Source organism: Malania oleifera, chromosome 7, assembly GCF_029873635.1.
Source record: "Malania oleifera isolate guangnan ecotype guangnan chromosome 7, ASM2987363v1, whole genome shotgun sequence".
In the NCBI taxonomy this organism is placed as follows: Eukaryota; Viridiplantae; Streptophyta; class Magnoliopsida; order Santalales; family Ximeniaceae; genus Malania; species Malania oleifera.
Window position 1 is genome coordinate 97,547,875 of NC_080423.1, and position 22,116 is coordinate 97,569,990.

Consider the following 22,116-nt stretch of genomic DNA (forward strand, 5'->3'; position numbering starts at 1 on the left):
TCTCTGCTAATTCATGTTTGTTCTTAGGTAATTATTAGGCATGGTTTTAAATAGAGGCCACAACTGTTATGCAATGCTGTTAAGTAATGGTTTTTTGGGTCCCCAATACCGTTACACCTTGCTTCGTGGGAAGAAAATTCACTACCGGGCGTTTATGGACCAGCTACCATTACATAACAGTCGTGAGAGCTGTTACACAACTGCGACATGATTGTTACAGCAATATATATATATATATATATTACTTTTTCTTCACATTTTTATTTTCCTCTTTTTATCAATTATTCTCAATGAGCCACATGGAAGGGGGGATTATAATGACGATGATAATGATACAAATTATTCTCTAAATTTTCACAAGAGATGCATTAATTAATAATTCGATACACACACCATTTTGTTAAAAAGAAGTTATTTTGATAATAATCTGATTTTTCTTTTCTATATTTTTCAGTTTCAACCTTCTTTTCTTTCCTAGTTTTTGTCTTGTTCAAGTTGTTAGTACATTATTTATTAAATGATAAATTTTATGATTATATATTATAGTGATAAAGTGTAGGTTACAGACTTTTAGTTACACAATACAACTTGCTAGTCTAAAATTATTACTATAACAAATAAAATAATAGAATTTGTTTAGTTTATTGTATTATTTATATGTCTTATGTGCCTAATAGATTACTGGGGTGTATAATGAATTTTGTTTTATTAATTAATTTATCAAGCATGATTAGTGAAAAAGTGAAAAAAGTGTGTGTAGGCATATAAATTTTTTTTGTCAATAGCGGTTTGATAAAAATGTAAAATTTGTTCCGTACTACACAATGTTAGTAAGTTGAACTAAAGAATTGTAAGTACAAAACTCTAGACGAGAAGAGTTAAGAGCTTAAAAATGCAAATTTATCACTATACATAAGGTTGTGTGTGCTTGAAAAATATTCACAACCGATACACTTGTTTCCTATTATGTAACATTTGCTACTCCTATGTCCCACTACACCCATTACCATTAGGTTACGCTACCCGATACTGCTATTTAAAACCTTGATTAGTCGTTGCCTCTATGCATTGTTTTAATTAGTTACTTGGAATAGAAACTCCAACACACCCCTACCCCTCAAATAAAAAAATTTTAAAAAAAATCCTTGGGTTTTTTCCTAGCCAACAATTTACATTCTTTTCTGTGGATACAATTCCATCTCTTTAGTTAACAACAATCACTTCTCTAGTAGTACAAGTGTGATTTCATGGCATAGGCATGGTCATTCAAAATAGTCTGCACTGTTTTACAGGGGTTCTATTTTAAGGAAAAAATGAGGAATGAGGATACTTACATAATCGAGGTATCATGCATAGATGGTAACAGAATATTGCCGTTCTTGCTGCAGCAGCTACAGTGCAGGATTTTGTGGAACTCTAGGAGATCAAGTTGAATTATTTTTCTAGGGTCTCCTATTAAGGCCTGATATAAGAAATGCAAAGACATTAGTATGAATTCTAAATTCAGTTCTAAAATGCTTGAAAATGATTGACATGTTAAATTCATACAAAACAAAAGTAGTTCAATCAAAGATGAGTTTGAAACAGCACATTAAAGATCAATTGATTGGTGATTGCTACAAATAATCCTTGTGCATCCTCATTGTCAGGACTTAATGCACCTGTCCGTGATTTCATTTTTTTTTTTCCAATAAGAAATAAATGGAAGAATTATTTATTTATTTATTTATGGATAATAAAATAAGGTATATTAAATAGAGAAAGCGAAATTACAATGAAGGAGGACATGAAGTCCACCCAAAAAAATATAAGAAAAATGAAAAAAATTGTTAATAGTTATTTAGTCTTTTGGAATTATAAGTGTGAGTTAGTAAGGGTATTATAGTCATTCCAATTGTACATATATTATAAATAGAGGAAGAGATATATCCTTGAGTTTAGGTCTTCCATTTTACCTAATTACTCAACATGGTATCAAAGCGTGATCCAAACTAAACCCTACTCTTCTCAGCTGTCGTTGAAAAACACCATTTCTACAGTTGTCCTTCCTAGATTCAACTCCATCCCATATTATTTCACAAAACCAACCATACACTCATAAACAGACCCTCCCCCCCCCCCCCCTCCCCCTGATGACTCACCCCACAAAAACCCATTGCCGGACAACCCCCTACACGCTTCCATGCGCCAACCAAATGTCAGCAGGGCCAACCCCATGTGCCGGCACGTGAGTGAATTTCCTCCCACCCTTTTTTTTTCCCCTCTGCCATGCTCTGATTCATTCTCTAGACTATATTATCTTGCTGTTAGGTCAATTTTTTGCTCCAAAATTCAACCTTTTCTGACCATGCACTCGCCACATTCCGTTACTGCCTATTCAAGGCTTGTGAAGGCTTCTTTGTGAGTTTTTTTTTTTTAGCCGTGGCAGCATTCATATGTTCAGTTGCAAGGCTATGGCAGTGCTATCTCCATCGGTGAGTTGTTCACCTCGTCCGTGGCAGTGCGGCACCCAAGGGATGGTTGTTTGATGCTTCGTGAAGCTGTTTATCAATTGTTATTGAGTTTATTGGGTCTGAAACAGTGGGATTTGCTGGTTTTGATCCACAATCCTAATTCCTTCCATATACCAAAATATCAAGCTGTTGGCCATGTGTTTTTGCTCCAAGATCCAATCTTTGTTGTGACAATGCAATCATGGTAATTCATTAATTGTTGTTTGGTGTTAGTAACAGTCATTGGTGACCTTCTTGGGGCAGTGGCAGTGCTCATACACTTCTTCTTCTTTCTTTTTTTTTTTTCTTTTGTGTGAGGCTGTGGCAGAGTTGCTTTCTTGGGGCTGCATCCAAGGTCATTGGCTATTTTTTTCATGGTGTTTTCAGTGGTTCACCTCTCCAATTGTTCCAATGCAGAGTGTTGCTTTCTTGGGGCTGCATGTGAGTTTCTTGGTGCTATGGCAGCCTTGTACTGATTTATCTGTGGCTTGTTCATGGTGGGTCACCTTGTTCGTGGTCGTTCCAATTGTTCCAAAAATTAATCTTACGATCATTGGTCTAAGTCTGTGAAGGTTGGGATGGTGTTTGCAAATCCCAAAAGTATGATTCCTTCGTTAGTCACTTGTTTGAGTGAACCGCGTGCTATGACTATATCAGAGGAGAAGTATTCAAGGTTTCCACATTATCAATTGTCTCAACAAGCATCTTATCACATTGCTTGTTTTGCCTAGAAAGGTAGTCCTACAGCCTGCATGTCATTTGGTGTCCTTCCTACTAGTCCTTGCATTATCAATGCTGCTGCCACTGACCATATAGCAAGTGCAACCAACTTCTTTTCTGATCTCCAATATCCTAAAAATCTCCCTCAAGTTACCCTTTCTGATGGGTCCACTATTGCTGGTAAGGGGATAGGAACAGTAAATCCTACTCCTTCTATCTCTCTTTCTTCCACTTTATACATTCCTAAATCTCCTTTCAATCTTACGTCAGTTGGTAAGCTTACAAAGTCACTAAATTGTTCTGTCACATTCCTTCCTAATTCCTTTATTTAGGATCTAAATACGGGTAGCATAGGATGTGAGGCTTGTGGACTCTACTACTTTGAGTCGCCTTCTCCACCCATTGCCTGCACAGTCGCAGCTACACCACTTCAAATCCATTTTGCCTTCATCATCCATCCTTGGACAAGTTGAAACAACTAGTTCCTACATTGAAATCTGAGTCTAATCTTGAGTGTGAGTCCTGTCAATTAAGCAAGCATCATCGTGTTCCCTTTGCTACCTGTGTCGACAAACGGGTGGTTAGTCCTTTCATGCTTGTCCATTATGATATTTGGGGTCCTAGCCGTGTGACATCAAAGTTGGGGTTTCAATACTTTGTTACATTTGTTAATGACTACTCTAGGATGACTTGGTTATATTTAATAAAAGATCGCTCCGAGTTGTTTGATATCTTTTGTGCTTCCTATTCCCAAATAAAGACAATTTGATATGCCGGTCAGGACACCTCATAGTGATAATGCTAAGGAGTACTTCAGTATCCAATGCAATGCTTATATGACTAACTCTGGTATGATCCATCAATCCTCTTGTGCCCACACTCCACAACAAAATGGAGTTGCAAAGCGGAAAAATAGACATATTCTTGAAGTCACTCGTACCCTATTGTATCAAATGAACGTCCCCAAAGTCTTTTGGAGTGATGCTCATTGCTTGCTCCCTCATCAATAAAATGTCATCCTCTGTCCTTGGTGATAAAATCTCATATTCAGCTACCTTTCCTAAGACTCCTTTATTCTCCCTTCCTCCTCGTATATTTGGTTGTGTGTCCTTTGCCCATCAGTTATCTCCAAGAATCGATAAGTTGGATCCTCGTGCTATCAAATGTATTTTTCTGGGCTATTCCAATACTCAAAAGGGATATTGATGTTATAGTCCTACTTTACATCGATTCTTTGTCTCTACTAATGTCACCTTTTTTGAGTATACACCATACTACTCTAATTCCTTGAGTTTTGTTGACCTTGATGAGTCCCTTCCTCTGTCTCGCCTTCCAAATCCAAACCTAGTATTTGTGCCCAATCCTCCTACATCTTCATCTAGTTTGAGTCCTTCTCGTTGCTTGAATCATCCCAATTTGTAGGTATACACACAGAGACTCAAGGGCGAAGTGCCTCCTCCAGCTTCTACTACTGTGCCTCCAGTTCCCTTATCGAATGATCTTATTTCTCATGATGATGATCCTCCAATAGTTGTTAGAAAAGGTAAACGCACTTATCATCTGTTCTCTAATTTTGTTTGTTATGATTTCCTATCACCGTCTTATTACTATTTTGTTAGTTTTCTATCTTTTGTTGCTCTTCCAAGATCTATTTCTAAATCCCTATCCCATTATGGGTGGAAGACGACAATGGATGAAGAGATGTGCGCACTACATGATAATGATACTTGGGATTTGGTACCTCATCCTCCTGATAAGTCTGTGGTTGGTTGTTGTTGGGTGTACAATGTGAAAGTCAATCCTAATGGTTTTGGGGCTCGTTTGAAGACCCTCCTTATTGCTAAGGGGTATAATCAGGTGTATGGTTTGGATTATTCAAACACATTCTCCAAGGTTGCTAAACTTGCCTTAGTACGTTTGTTCATTCTTTAACCACTACTTGTCATTAGCTTCTACATCAATTACATGTGAAGAATGCTTTCCTACATAGCGATCTTCATGAGGTATATATGGAGCAATCCCTTGGGTTTGTTGCTGAGGGGTGTTGGGCTTAGTATGTTGGCTCAAGAAGTCATTGTATGGATTAAAACAATCTCCAAGAACATGGTTTGGCGATTTTAGTGCTATAGTACTTGAGTTTGGCCTTCACCGATGTGCAGTAGATCACCCTATATTTTATCGTCATACTCCATTGGGCCGTATTTTGCTTATTGTATATGTTGATGACATTGTGATCACTGGTGATGATGATCGTGGCATCCAAGACCTAAAGCTTTTTTCTACAGTGTAAGTTTCAAACCAAAGACTTGGGACCATTGATGTACTTCTTGGGTATAGAAGTATTATGATCTTGTACGGGAATTGCCTTGTCACAAAGGAAGTATGTTCTTGATCTTTTAGATGAGACAGGGCTGTTGGGATCCAAACTTGCTGATACATCCATGGATCCCAACAGTAAGTAAATGTCAGATATGGGTGATTTGCTGCCTAACCCATGTCGGTACTGTAGACTTGTTGGAAAGTTGAATTATCTCACAATCACTCAACTAGATATATCCTTCACAACAAGTGTTGTGAGTTAGTTTCTTGATTCCCCAAGAACAAGTCATTGGGATGCAGTAATTTGCATTTTGAGATATCTCAAAGGCGCACCAGCATGAGGTCTCTTACATCAAGATCGGGGTTACACTCATATTCAGAGATATATAGATGTAGATTAGGTTGGATCACCTTTCGATCAAAGATCCACAACCAAGAATTGTATTTTTGTTGGTGGTAATTTGGTGTCTTGGAAAAGTAAGAAACAAACTGTGATTTCCAGGTCGAGCGTTGAGTTAGAGTATAGGGCTATGGCGCACACTGCATGTGAACTTGTTTAGCTGAAGAACGTATTGAAAGAATCAGGTTTTCCACATTCTCAGCCTATGGAGTTTATGTGTGACAATCGAGCTACTAGTCATATTGCCTCAAACTCGGTCTTCCATGAGCGGACAAAGCACATTGAAGTTGATTGTCAATTTATTCAAGAAAAACTTGTATAGAAGCTCATTACGACCATTCATGTGAAGTCTGAGTTTTAGCTTGCTGATTTGTTCACTAAAGCCTTGAGAGGTGCTCATATGAAATTCATTTGTAACAATCTAGGAGCATATGATATATATGCTCCATCTTGAGGGGGAGTGCTAATGGTTATTTAGTCTTTTAGCATTATTATTATGTGTTAGAGTTTTGTTAGTAATAAGTGTGAGTTAGTAACGATATTATAGTCATTCCTATTGTACATATATTATAAATAGAGGGAGACATCTATCATTGAGTTTAGGTCTTTTATTTTACCCAATTACTTAACAAAAATAAATAAGAAATAAGAAAAAAATAAAATTAACAATTAACAAGGAACCCCCTCTTTAATCCATTTCCTTCATAGTTCACCAAACTCTTCAAGTTTGCTAACTCCCTTGGACCCTTTTTAGCTCTGTTTTTACACCCATCAAAATTCACTTCATTTCCCCCAAGATCACGAAACTTAAATCCAATTCATCAATGAGTTCTTGAATTTTAAAATCCTTCCGCGAAATCCCGCCCACTAGTGTTGGTAAAATATTGTCCTTGCACAATAACTCATTACTAAAAGTGTCATTTTCAAATATAAAGACCCCCTCCAATCCTTCCAAAGGGGATGGGTGTACATATGATAAGTCCTTTAAAATGTCACTAGAGTAAAAAACATATACATATTGTTCCCTAATTTTATCCAATAGTAAACCCCTACCATAATCAAACTCACTAAGACCATCGCTTTCATTATTTGATAAATCCCCCCATTTCATTACCTCCTTTCATTTACTAACCCCATCACAAAAATTACCTATTTTTTCTTACCATTTATGTCTTCCACAATAACTAACTCTCCTTCTAAATTCCTATTTAAAATCTTTGGCTCTACCTCACCAGAGTGCTCTTTTTTTTCTTTAGACAATTTTTTCATATCCACACCCATCTACACTATCTTCCAGCAAGCATAAACCTTGGGACCCTTAGATCCCTTTGCCTCAAGGTTTGAGGCATCAAATATCCTACCCAAAACACCATCACATTTGTAAACCTCTGCTGCAGCATCCTCTAGCTCCATAACACAATCATCGACCAAAACTCACAAATAGTTTGAAACAAGACTTTCCTTCACCTCGTTCTCTTTAACCCTTTCAGTACTATTGCTTCTTTCTAATGAAGATGGCGAACCTTGTTGGCCATCAAGAATCTGCTTAGAAATCAAGCATTGCAAGGTAGAATTTGTACCCGAAATCTACTTGGAAGACATTGTGCTTGTTATGTTCCTTATCCGCCTACACTTATTAATCGGAGCATTTTGGGTTTTAAATATAGGAGACTTCTGATCTCCTCAATTTAGCCTCCAACTATTTGCGGCTACTGCTCTAGCTAAGAAGATCCTTCCGTAACATCTTTGCACAAGTGCTTATTCTTCAATCCATCACTCCCAGCCAAACATCCCTAGTGTTTAAAAGCTCCATTGGAGGGATCCTCTTGGGCATTATTTGAGAACTGAACAATTCCTTGAGCAATTTCCCCAGTCTCTTGGGCCCGATCCACATTATTCAAGGGCAAGGAGTGTCTCATCTGAGAATGACTCAACTCAGAAGAAACCTCCTTTGTTTCCAAAGGATGGCCCAATTCGTTTTTACCAAGACTATGGGCTCGTTCATAAGTTGGCCCAACGTAGTTAAAAAAGAAATTCTTCCTTTTTCAATCACCTAGCCTAGGTCCAAGAGAAATACAAAACATCCCAGCCCAATATTCTTTGTCCCATTTTCCCCAAGAGCAACCCTATTAGCCCCAAGATTTCATTAACCTAGTTTTGTTAATAACAAACTATTATGTACTAATGGCTTTGTGTTGATTAAGCCAGTGAAGTTGAAGAATTGAGAGTAGATTTAAAGAATTAAAATCTTATTTATCTATACTTTTATTCTCTCAATTGTAATTTCTCGTAAAACTCTAAGAGTATTAAAGGCATGACACTAATGGACTAAAACTATAAAAGTGACAAACAAAGAAGACCGGACCAAACTTTACAGCTTGGAGTGTCGAATGGCCCACAGGGAGCAGTCGACCAATCTAGGCAAAAGCTAGAGACCAGTGACTATCCTTGAAGGTAGTCAACCGGGTCACCCAATTTTGCCTACAACAGTCTAATTTTTCTCTCTAACAGTTAGTAAGCGGTCGACCGACCTAACCAGAGAACTTGCATAAAGGGTAGAAAATGGCTAGTTTTGCTCTAATATCTCTATATATATGTGTCCTCTAAAGCCTAAAGAACGTTAGAGAACACATCTATATTGAATTTCCAAGTGGCCAAACTCTTTATTCTCTCTTAATTTCTTTTGTTCCTCAATTTGCTTACTTTTGAGAGAAACACCAAAACTCTAGTGCCATCAGTTGCATATCCTTTGAGAGCTTCTTCTGTGTGTGTTAAAGGCTTGATATATGTTGTTGGCCCGCAACCTAACAACTTAAACTTTTAGGTAAAGTGGTAATCTAACATGGTATCAGAGCTGGTATTCAAGAGTTCCTGGGTTCTAGTCTTGTTTCCCGCATTTATTGTGTGATGTTTAAAAATTATTGTACTCCCTGTAATGGGTGTTGTTTATCGTTTGTTTATCTCTCCACCTACTATCAGGCTACACATGCAAGGGAGTCTTAAAGGCTTGATATACATTGTTGGCCCTCAACCTAACAGTTTAAGCTTTTAGGTAAAGTGGTAATCTAATAGTGTGCTTCAAAATTGAAAACCATTCCTTGTAAGGAAATTTGTTTCTAATCTTTCTTGTAATTTTATGTTCTTGCCTCCGTCAAAACAAGGTATAATTGGTTTCCTAGGTCTTCGAAAAACAAGGGTGCAATTGATGACCTTTCCGCCACGAAAGCAAGGGGATTAATGAAACCTCAAGGTGATTGGTCTTGAGAAAGTGGACAAAGGTAGGGATAGCCGAACCACTATAAAAAGTGTTTGCATCTCTCTTCCCTTCTCTCCTTTGACTTTTTTTTGTATTTGTTTGGTTGTTTAAATTGCTTTAAATTGTGTAATCAAGCACTTTAATTTTATTAAACCCAATTCAACACCCCTCTTGGGTTGCCACTTAGGCCAACAAACTCTAGCCACCTCTACTATTAAATGGCAAAAAGCAGGCAAACCTAAAAGATTGGTAGCAATATTTAACACTTGGACTATAAACAAGACCTAAGGTAGCATGAACACTCAAAACTTGCTTCCTATTAAATCAAAAGTTCAAGGTTTTAATCCCCCTATTCTTGATTTAAGAAAGACAGTTCTCCTTCAAAAAAATCTTATTTCTTTCACATCACACTAAATAGAAAATAGTGAGAGGGATCAAAATTGTAACTACTTCTTATACTATAGGAATGTAAACCTCACAGCTCATAATTCTTCTTGTATAGACCTTCAACTCCCCAAGAGTAACCCGAGATGGAATAGACCAAGTCTAAAAGTTGATTAATCTCAAAACAAAATTAAGGATGTGCTAAACAATTTCTATTGTATTCCAATAATAAAAGTGGGTTCTTAGATGTGGACAGGAGGCAATGTTACTTACAAGTAATGTGATATAATGGAGGTTGTGAAGTGAGGAGAACAAGGCAATCTTTAGGAGCTCAAGTCTCAAGTGGAAAATAGTAATGGTGGTGGTTTTAGAGAGAGAAGATCTACGTTAGGGAGAGGTCTCTAGTGAGAAATGAGGGCCAAAAGATCTTCCAAATGGGGTGAGAAGGGTGGTAATTAAGAGTGAGGCTATTGTCAAACAAAGGAGGATTATGGGTATGTTTAAGGTTTCAACCAATGGGAGAAAGACAATTTGAGTCATCTAATGATATAACAACACGTAGCTAAAAAGAAAAACAAAGAAATGCCATGTGTCATGGCTAGCTAAGGAAAAGAAAGGGTTAAAAGGGTTGGGCCACCTTTAGTAGATCTCCGTTCGACCCCACCGAGCCAAATCTCTCTACAACATCCTAGGACCCAAGATTGATTGGGAGACCCACCACATGTCTCGTAGTCAATCCCAAGCGAACATGAGAAGAGAGTGGTCCCTACAAAAACAAGGGATCAAAAGTCAATAAATCAAGTAATTAATGATTGATTCCAAACCATAATGATGTTTTATTATGAATTGACCAAGATAAAAGAAGGCATCTACAACACCCACAAAGAAAACATTTGTTAACCAAAATAATCCATCTTTTTTGGACGTTGTCAAGAGTCAAGATCCTCTCCAAAGTTACTTCCCACATGAGTAGGGAACAAAGCCTACTTTGGTTGAGAACAAATTTCCCAAATGGCTACCCAAGGGAAAGTAGCCCTGCATTCAGAATTTTGTTCAACAAGAGCCCAAAAGTAAGACTTCAGATTGAAACATCACCCACAATTCAGCATGCCCACCTAGCACAATCTAAAGAAACTCTAGAAGCCCACTTTTTATAAAATGGAAAAGGATAATTCATTTTTTCACTAATTTCCACTGCTTTTTATTCACCGCCAACAAATAAAGGATCATCTATATATGCCAAATATTTTTGGAAGCGGAAGAAGGTAACATAAGAAAATCAAAAACTGAAAATTCACAATTGAAAACCATTAAATTTCCTCTATACCTAAACCTTAATCTGTTAGGTTATGGACCAACATTGTATGTCAAGCTTTAACATTCCCATGCACATGCAGCCTGATTGCACGTGGAGAGAGAAAAAAACTATAAATAACACCCATTACAGGGAATGAGACAATTATTCTAACAAACCATAAATGCAGACAACAAGACTAGATCCCAGGACCTCCTGAAAGCCATATCTCTGATACCATGTTAGATTAGCACTGTACCTAAAAGCTTAAGTTGTTGGGTTGTGGGCCAAACATATATATCAAGCTTAAACAGCAACTTTTTTGGCTGTGTTCCTGAAGGATAATACCATCTCCTACTAGTTGCATTGGTGTTTTATTGTGCATGCACGGCAGAAATGCCTTTTTGCTCTGGTATACAATGTCCAAGAACTACATTTTGTGCGGATTCCTCACTAATTCATTGTACTAAATACATCCAAAAACATATAAAAGACAAAAACCAAGCCTCGAGTCTAAGATTGCCACTGTGGATTGACTACACGAATCCTTTTTCCATGTTCTCAATAATCTAGGGTACTACAGTCAAAATGTTTTGAGTGCTATCAAATCCTCATTTACTACCAAGTTGTTATTACTATACCTTATCCCTTCTACAACCTCTAACAGTGACTAAATCACTTTCTCAGTCATATAATGTTCTTCAGAAACATGTAAACTTCATTAATACTTTTCTGTGATTGACTAATGAAATCCACCACTTTCAAAATTAGAGGAAAAAATAAAGAAGTTGAACTGGCATTTCATTCTTACCACGCTTTCAAAATTAATCTTTGAGACCCAAATCAAAATCCAAGCCACCATTTAGTTTGTGTTTCTTCAAGTGACACCAGCTGCCAATAATCATATCACATAGGTTTACGTGAAAATTTCCTTTTGAAAAGTTGTTAACCTCTTTCTTTGATTTCTAAATGATTATACACCAAAAATAGTTTTTGCCTTGTTCAGAGTTTGGATTATCAATACAATCTTGTCTGCAAAAGTGTCTTTTCCATCAAGTTTGCACCTTTTCAGCAAGTTAGTGGGAAACAAATGGAACTGTAATGGATCCAATTGGCAGTCTTCTGTAAACATCAAGCCAAGTCTTATTGAGCTGCATTCATTAAAGCATTATGATAAAATGTTTACAGTACAAAACAAGCATTCTGATAACCAATTGGCAGTCCAACTAGCCAACTTATTCCCATACTTAAGAAAATGACTCAATATACTGAAACAAAGAAAAAATAACTTTAGTCAAGTATATCAAGAAAGAAAAAGAAGATTGCTTGTTATCAAAAAGTCTTCGCATAATAAAATAAAAATCAATCGAAACATCACTATATCAGAATAAAAAATTTTGTTACAAACACCCATCAATGCCTGTTGACCCAGTTTGTTGGTCCAGACAACTATATGGAACCAGATTGACTAACGAAATAACAATTGGCAGTAACCATCAGTAAGATAAATATGAACGTTGTAGGTTAAAGTGGCTCATGGTAAAAAAGAAAAAAATTAAAATTATAAGAAGTGTGTCCTTCATACATTATTTTATCAAGTTAGTCAATGTTACACTAACACATACCAATGTTTGTTAGCATTACTATGAAGCTGTATATTTCTTTTTTGCTTATGAGACCATTATCTTCTGCGAGGCAGACCCTGAGCAAATTCTCAATTCCAGGTGTATTCTCTGTTTCGAAGGTGTCTATGGGCTGAAAGTTAATTTGGGTAAAAGCGAAATTTTTCCAACAGGAGACAACACTAAAGAGACTCTCATTGCAGGCTTCTTGGGCTGCAAGCTGGGATCTTTCCTTTAACCTACCCTAATCGCCCTCTTGTAGCTAATTTAAGGACAAAGGAGTCTGGGATCCTAAGATTTTTTTACTATTTGAGCAAAAGCATGCTGGGTGGAAAAGGAATTATCTATCAAAAAGAAGTAGACTTCTCTGGAAGTTAGAGAGCCCCTTATGGGGTAGGAACTCGGAAAAATATTCAGTAAGGTGGGGAGGATATTTTATCCTTTATCAAAATTGACTTGGGAAATGGGGACAATATTTTCTTTCGACATGACATATGGTGTGCTTAGCACAATGTTTCCCACTATTTGTAGCTTGGCCTGCCACAAAGATACACTTATAAGCAGTTACTTTCAACTTTCAGCCAGTGGAATCATGGGGATATCCCACTTGTGAAGAATGGCATGGTTTGTATATTAAAAGCTTTGTGGATTTCTTTGGCAGCCTATACAATGTTCATTCAGAAACATATGTAACGAACCAAAGTGACCCCTCAACAATGGTGGCAGCTTAATACTTTACAGTGAGATTGTACTGTAGGAAACTCATAGCTCCAGCCGTAACCAGCAGAGAGTTCCCCTGGAAGCTAATTTGGAAGATCCCTGCCTCCACAAAGGTTGTTTTTTTCCTGTTAGGCATCTCTGGGAAAAATCTTCACAATTAACAACCTGCAGAAAAGGGAACTGCCCCTGGTCAACAGATGCTATTTGTACTATTTGTACAAGGAAGATGCTAAGATAATTGACCATATTATTCTCTATTGTTCTCACCAGAAATCTCTGGAATTTGGCGTTCTCACTGTTGAGGCTGCAGCGGGTCACTGCTCTGACAGTGGAGAAAGAAATCTGGACTTGGATTGGTTTTTGATCAAGCAAAGAAAGAAAGACAGCTTTGACTTTTATTCCACTTACCATTTTTGGATTGTATGGAGGGAAGGAATAGAAGAGCCTTCAAAGGATCAGCTACAGTGCCGAACACAATCAAAGAAAGATGGATAGCAGTATTACTAATTGGCAAAGCAGACTGTACATGATTTACTGTTTAACTTCTTTCACACCCTGTATTGTGGCTGATTTTTGGTACTGTTTTTGTTCTTGCGTGGCAACCCCCTTGGTGCCTTCTAATGAATTTTATTTTTTCTGACAAAAAAAAAAGGCTTATGCAACTATGCAAGCACAATTGTTAGAACAAACCATCTTCAGAATACTTACAGATTGAAGTTTGTCAACATTCCTGAAGCAGACGATTTCATGGAAAGGTATGGACTCAACAGGCTGCATATAATCCCTGTTTCAGATCAGACAGTGGAAGCTTTCAGATAATGGTATAATATAATAAATGCTTGTTAGAAGAGATACTTCTCAATCAAAAGATGCTATAGCTTAGTTGATTCTGTACGATATAACAAGGCCATCATATTTTGTTCCCTAAAGAAAGTCTTAGATTAGCACTTCACCTAAAAGCTTAAGCTGTTAAGTTTTGGGCCAATGCCTAACAATGTATATCAAGCTTCACAATCTCCCACATGTGCAGCTGATAGCACATGGAGAGATAAACAAACAATAAATAACACCCTTGTAAAGAAACAATAATTTTTAAACACCACACAATTAAAGCAGGCAACAAGACTAGAACTCAGGACCTCCTGCCTCCTGGTAACCAGATGTTAGATTACCACTCCACCTTAAAGCTTAACTTGTTAGATTGTGGGCCAACAATGTACATCATGACACAATTAGACAAGTCCAATACTAAAAATGGAAATGCATATGAAACAAACAAGTTCTAGTACCTCTTAAAAACATGTCTGCAATCTCGGCTAGAGCATCAACCATGGCCGTTCATCAAAGACGAATAGGCATGTCCAATGGGTGGGTACATTCACTTTATCAAGCTAACTACTATTTATAACACATTTATATATAATGAACTTGGGTCAACCCATTTATGCATTTAATCATTCCTCCACTAATTATAGCTGCCCATGAATTCCAATTCCTTCCATAAAGATGAACCAAGAATTACACAAATCTGCTCCGGGATAATCCACTGCCTATGTAATTCCAGCCATATTGCTGAGACAAGAACTACACAAATCAAATCTGTCACCCAATTCTGATGAGGGCCACTCCAAAATTTCGCACGATAAATTCTATGTATTAAGATGCTTCTGCCAATCAAATGTTGGGGATTGGGATCTCCGGACAAATGGGGATCATGGCAAGGTTTCATGGGGTGACAATGCTTGAAATAGCGAACCATAGCTACCAGAAAACGCTAACACCCAAGCGAATGATGTATTGGTACAAACCTTTTCAAACATGGTACATTTTTGTTCCGAACGCTAAACCTAATGATCTTAAGTTTTATTTCAATATTATTCACTTAAAGTGGAGAATTATACATTATAATCCCATCTAATCCATTATATCTCTTTCACAAAAGAAAATTTCTTCCAGATTTGGAAACACTTCAACATCCTCCCCAAACAATACAAGGGTCATTACATATTTTTCACATATATATCTATGTAAGTATACCTCTAATGTTCCACATTTTAGAGCATGTGCCACACCCTTCCTATTGTTGAGACTCAAGTCCGTGACAAGAGGCCATGCAGTCTTGTTCCAAGATCTTGCCGACCTCAAGATCATTGTGCATCAAAATCCCAATTGGACGAGTCATACCTATGACTTTGAGCTCATTACTCCTGGCCTTGGCAAAATCCCCCACTTGCTAGTTTTGGTAACTCTCTATGGTGATTCAAGGTAGCCAGAGAAGTTATCACCTTCAACAACAAAAACGTGCAGAAGTACCCATAAAGAGAGAGGACAAAGAGTAGGCAGCTCCGCAAATAGTACATACAATAAAATGGGTACATGGTTGGATGTGGGTCACACCACTATGACCCTTTTAAAAATTGGTTAGTACTCATATATGATCCATATAATTAAAAGTGTCATCCTAACCCATTTATTTAAAATGGATATGAAGGGGTAAGTAGCTGTGAGTCAAATTTTCCATGTCTAAAGACAAATGGTATATAAACTCATTAAATATGGAGATCTCTAGTCATCAACCAATGCAAGAGTTTATAAGGAGATTTAATAGATTTGACTTCGGATCAAACATTTTATATGATCATGAATCACAAGAGGCATACTTTCGGAGAAATGATGCTGCAGAGAAGGAAATCTTTGTCAAATAGGGTGTAAAATAACAGCACGCCAGCAGAAAATAAGCAGGTAAAGGTGTGGGGGGAAGATGCAAGGGGAAGACCTTGGGCTTTTGTCTAGGGGTGTTTATGGGTTGGGTTGGGCCCAAAATCTCAACCTACCTGCTTATGTCAGCTGGGTTAAAAAGTCAATCTTAAGTTGAACCGTTGACGATGCGATTTGGGTAGGTTTGGGTCAATTTGATTATTGGATGGGTTCAGTCAGGTTGGCGGTTTATCTAGTTTAAAAGCATTGCAGAAATGAAAAAAGACAAAGAAATATATGTGAGAGCTTTGCCAAACATAATAACATATATTAAATTGAAAACACTACTTACACTAGTGTCATTCAAGTTAAATATATCATATTAGAAGATTTTTCATTTTAAAAAAAAAAAGTATCAAAATGTAACAATACGATGTAACATATATATATATATATACATATATATATATATGTATATAAGTACTGTATAATCTTAAATTTTGCATTGATAACACAATTTAAACAAGGTTCTGAAAGTAATCAAAGAAGTATTACATTTGTTGTCTAACATGCTTACTATCAACCACATTAAATCATAAAGTGCAAAATATGTCCATTGTCTTCATAAAGGACTAAAACATCATATCCATAAACATCACTACAATAGTAATAAAATCAAAAATATAAAATACGACACTCCAAAATGTGCAAATCCCACAATCCATCCTATACATTATCTCATAGGTCCCAAGTACTTGTAGGTCCTTAATTGATTTTTTTTATTACATATATACATTAGAGACAGTTTGGGTTGGGTCAGGTGGGTTAGACACTAGAACTATAAATCAACCCATGTGGTTAGGTTATGCAAAATGAGAACTGGCAATCAACCCATAAACCATTTGAAATCGAATTTTTGGATCGGTTTGGCTCAGATTGGTTGGGTTGAGTGGGTTGAGCAGATAGTTGAACACCCATACTTTTGTCACAACGAGTAAACAATGACAGCTGAAATTAAGGTGTCCCTCAGTTGAGATGGCTAGGGTTTCCAAGGGAGAGCACCAGTTTCAAAGGTGGCTAAGATTTTTTTCGTGGAAGATGGAGACCATGGTGCTTTGAAGGCTGAATGTTATGGGCCTGAATCTTTGATGATTGTTTTGGACCTGGGCCACATGTTGCATACGAAATGGGGCCTTTTCGAATCGCAGTTGGGCCAGCCATTGAGTAAGTCCAAGATTGGTTTAAAGTTACCAATTTGGACTCATTAATGAAGAGTAAAATGGTCCAATTATTCTTCGGTCTAAATGGCCAGGCCCAAAATCCTAATGTTAAAGTCCATGAGGATTTTACGTTGATGGAGGGCCTTCATTCTCATTTATCCCTTTTGAACAAAGCACAAATTCCTTCTTGAGAAGTTTAAGAGGCGCTGGAAATTGACCAAGCTTCAAAGCAGAACATAGGCACAAGACCATGGTTAGTTTCAAATAAATTAGGAAGTTTGGCTGATGATTCAGTTTTTTTAAAGAGGGAGAGGTCTTGTAGAGGAGAGGATCTTTAATGGGCTGTCTATAGTGCATGAAGGGGGGGAGAATTCTTCTAAGAATCAAAAATTCTTCTAAGGATGAGATTTAGAGTAATATTGATTGGAACAAAAGACTACTAGTAAGGAAGCAAATTCTAATAGATTTAGTGGTCAAAAGGTTTATTCTTGTCAAAAGGCTGTAAGATTGGCATTGAAATGAGGAAAAAGTTCAAAGGAAAGCTATATACTTCTGGTGAGATAACAAAAAAAAATGTTTTAAAGAGAGAAACAGGAGGAACTTTAAGTGTGGAAGAGCCAATTGTTCAAAAGGGTGTTATTAATGAGAAGGCTAACATTTGCAAGAATAAAAGAATTGGGAGATGTTTCAGACAAAGGCAGTGAAGGCATTAGTGATTTTAAATGCAACAGGGCGTCCTTTATTCATTTGATATGATTGGGTCTTAGTAAATGGGTAATGGTGGAATTTTGCAACTGTCCCCCTCCCCACCAAGGAGTGATTTCTAGGAAGGATCTTGAACCTCCACTTTTGATGGATAAAATGGGTATATAGCTAAGTTATTGGAGGAAACAAAACTTTGATTAAGAATTAACTAATCACATTTGAGTTTAGGACCCAACAATCCCTTGACCTTGCTCATTGAAATTGGTCTCCAAATTGGATCAAATTGATCCATCCAATAATCAAATTCCCATCCTATATCCCCATCCATTGAAAATGTGGGTATTTCTCGGCAATCAAATGCCCCAAAATACAACAAAAACAGCACAAGTCCACAATCTTCTAGCATCCTTATTCTTGCCAAATCCTCAAAATGACACAAGTAAGAAACCCTCCTCCAAATATAGGCACACAATTCTCATCAAAGAAACTAAACAGTGTATTTCACAAAATCCAAGCCATAGTGTAGTGGAAAAAGATATACGAGTGTGTCTCAGTACTATCAAAACACATAACACACTAGTTCGGGATCAAGAAAGAGTAGTGCATACTCTGCAATGGATTATTGATGTTAAGTCAATCAAGGTTGCCAACCAAATAAACCCCTTGAACTCGGGAGGAACTTAGCTCGCTAAATTTGATACCCACAAGGAAAGGACAAGGAAGGACAATTCAAAAGTGAATAATAAAGGATTTATAGGATAGACTACATACCTTATGATTCCCCCCCGAATGTAGGCCAGAAACACCCAACAAGTTGAGCAACAAAGAAAACTCAACTGCCTCCCATCATTGAGATTACTATGAAAATTAAAATTCCAAGAAACAAACTCTCGCTTAACAACTATATAACATAGAAAACCTATAGGACAAGGGAAAGTGAAAGGAAAAGATGTTTTCTCCATCCATAAATCCTCCCAAAATTATATATGAGAACCATCACCAAGTTTGGATTTAATAGAAGGAAAGAATGAGGACAAGACAAAATGAAATTAGGATAGCTAAGTACAAGATCCCAAGAAGCTAAAGGCCAGGGATACCACCACAAATGAACACGTAAGTCAGTCAAAGGGGCAAAAAAACCCCACAACCTAGTAAAGTAGCACTAACTAAGTGCAAATTAATCGCAGCAATGATACTTCTCTTACACATTAATCATCTGACCGGAAAACCTCTCAAAAATATGAAGTAGTCAAGCAGTGCATGAATATTCCTAAATGACTCCTCATCAGCTAGAAAAAAAAATAGTATCATCATAAAACTGCAAATGAGATGCAATACCCCTTGCTACCCACAGAAATCCTATGCATAAAACCTCTTTCTACAAAGCCCTATCAACCAATATACTCGAAACATCCATTGCCAAAATAAATTAAAAGTGTGGGACAAAGTATCACACTAATGCACACCCCTCAAAGCTGTAAATCAAGTCTTTTGTTCCCCTTTTAATGATAATAGAAAAAGAATCACAAGACAAATGGCCCTAGCTCCACCTTCAACTAGACCCAAGACCTTTTTCCAACCAAAATATAAATTAGAAAAGATTCCGACTAACTCATTCATAAGCCTTCTTAAAGTCCATCTTGAAAATTGACCCCTTAACCTTTCTCCTATGCATATTCTTAACAAATTCTCAACCAAAAAAGCATCTAAAGTTCGTCTTTCCCAATAAAAGTTGAGGAGCGAGCACTTAAAACCAAACTCAACCCATCAATAAGGACCTTATCAATAATCTTGCATGCACCATACACCAAACTCATACATAATAGGCTTGAAATCCTAGCAAGAATAGAGAAGCTCTTCTTAGGCAGCAACGTGAAAGAGGTTGAAAAAATACTCTTACCAATAACCCCATTAATAAAAACCTCCTAAAACAACATCATCAAGCCACTTCAATGGCTGAACCACATCCCAACAATCCTTAAAAAATGACCATATTAAAACCATCAAAGCTAGGATCTTTATCTCAATCCATACCAAACATTGCTCTCCTAACTATCACCTTGAAATTAAAGCTAGGATCTTTATCTCAATCCATACCAAACATTGCTCCCCTAACTATCACCTTGAAAGACCTTTTCAAGTACAAGACCCAAAATCACCATTGCATTTGTCCAACTTACAGAGCAAAGAAAGCAATGAAGACCTGAGGTTAAAGTTAAAAATAAAATGGTGGTACTAAAGACGAGATAAGTAAAAGCAGAATGACACAGAAACTCACACCAATAATGAGGATGATGACTAGATATTCCTTTTTATATATATTTTTAATCGCAAAATAAATAGATTAAGATAGCGAAAATAGAGAATTACAACCCAAGAGAGGACAAGAGATCCTCACAGTAGGGGACAAAAACAAAACAAAACAAAACACAACAAAACAAAACAAATAATAATAATAATAATAATAATAATAGAAAAGGAAATGAAAAAATAAAAATAAATAAATAAAATAACAATCCCTATTTAGAAAAACCCCACTTTAAGCTCTTCCCTTTTTAATTGATTAAGCTCTATAATCTTGCTAATTCCCATTGTCTTTAATTCATTTTTCTTTTAGCAACATCCTATCAAACTTAATTCCCTCTAGGATCAGCCAACCATAATCCCATATCATCCAAAAGTTGAGCATCAATATCCTGCATACTAACCTCCTCCACAAGGGAAGTAAAATCCCATCCCTACATCGGTTATTCACTGTCAGGTCTATAGCCAACCCCATCCTCAAAAACATATACATCCTCCAAACCTTCAAGTGGAGAAGGAGGCACACAAGAAATATCCCAAGTGCATCACAAGAGTTGGAAGCGTAATCCATTTGTTCGTGAATTTGATCCAACGACCGACCACTTTCCCATGCAAAATCACTATCACAGTCACTGTCCTTTCCCAAGATATCTTGCCATTTCTTTTCCTTATCAAAATGATTTCTTCCTTTATCCTTCTCTAATTCAAACTTCAAAGCAGTTTTGAGACTAAGAGCACTTTTGAGACTCTTCAACATAAAAATTTCCAACATCATCTATTTTTTAAAATAAAAAAAATTTCCTCACATGTTTTTGACTTGTTATTGAAATTTTATTACCTTTCCCCTCCTTCGTCATTCGTCTATGCTTATATATGTCATATCCATAACCTTATTACATTACTTGCAATCCTTGCTTTCACCAGAAATACTCACCACCTCTAGGCTCAAAACTTTGCCTAAACTCTCCTCAATCTGACCTCTCACTAGTTGCAGCTCTTGCTCCACCAAAGGATTGCCCCCATTATCAATTGAACAAAGAGCACTTTTATCAATCTATCACCCCTAGGCAATCCGCTATTGATACCTTCTCCTTTGTAGAAAATGTCTTCCTACCATTTGGGGCACTAGTAGAGCACTACTACTCTATATGTATCCCCTACGCTATTCAGATTCATGTGCTATTGCAATTTGCAACTGCCTCTTGTGCTCTAACAAAAACTTTCGAATTGTGGGCCTGTTCATTTGGCCAACTGGAAAGAAAGTTGCCTTCCTTTCAGTCCAAAGATTGACCTAGGTCTCAACTAGTGTCAGCCTAAATATGGGCCTATTCAAGTGGTTGACCCACCTTACTACTCTTCTAATACTCTTCTTCCTTCAAGTAACTGCCAATGTCTAGAGCAATCATCAAACAACTTGGCCCACTCCACCCTATCTTAATTGCCTCATTCTCCTTAAAAGAAACCCTAGGTGAATCTTCCACCCTTGCAGCCCCTACTCTAACCCTTGCTGCCATGTCTATGAGAACCCATGGCTTCCAGTGATGAATGCCCAGCTCCTTCAATTGCATCTCACCACCTCAACATGCACAGATCTGACTTTTCCCTACTAGCACAATCTGGCTCCATGATAGATCACCTTGTTTCGCATACGCCATTCTTCTCCACCAACTTCCTTCACCTTTGCCACCAGCGACAGGATGGATATCCCTAACCAACACACAAAACTCATTTACAAAACTTTGCCCACCTAAAAAATAACTCCAAAAAATTCCCCATGTAAACCAAATAAGCATCCGGTACCCCCTACCTATACGAATGCTTCAAAAAACCCTTCCCAACCAAGCAAAGATTGAGAACCACTAAGAGAACCAATCAGAAGCAGCAGCTGTAGGAAATCCCCCCTACCTATTACAAGAATGATCATATTTGAGAATGAACAGTTAAGGACTCTCCCCTACTTTGTCCAATCTCAGATCTATAGTC

At 37.2% G+C, this 22,116-nt stretch overlaps 1 protein-coding gene across 5 annotated transcripts in view; it reads right to left on the reverse strand.

Annotated features, from left to right (window-relative positions):
• LOC131159277 (origin of replication complex subunit 3) overlaps positions 1–22,116 on the reverse strand; it is a 96,213-nt gene that overhangs the window by 26,243 nt on the left and 47,854 nt on the right. For all 5 annotated transcript variants that reach the window (XR_009137774.1, XR_009137775.1, XM_058114028.1 and 2 more), the window contains exons 14-15: positions 13,916–13,991; positions 1,335–1,462 (exon numbers count right to left, since the gene is read on the reverse strand). Coding sequence is in view for 3 of the 5 variants with exons in the window: in XM_058114028.1 (XP_057970011.1) it covers positions 1,335–1,462; positions 13,916–13,991 (204 nt within the window). In the remaining 2 variants the exon portion in view is untranslated. The remainder of the gene's footprint in view (positions 1–1,334; positions 1,463–13,915; positions 13,992–22,116) is intronic.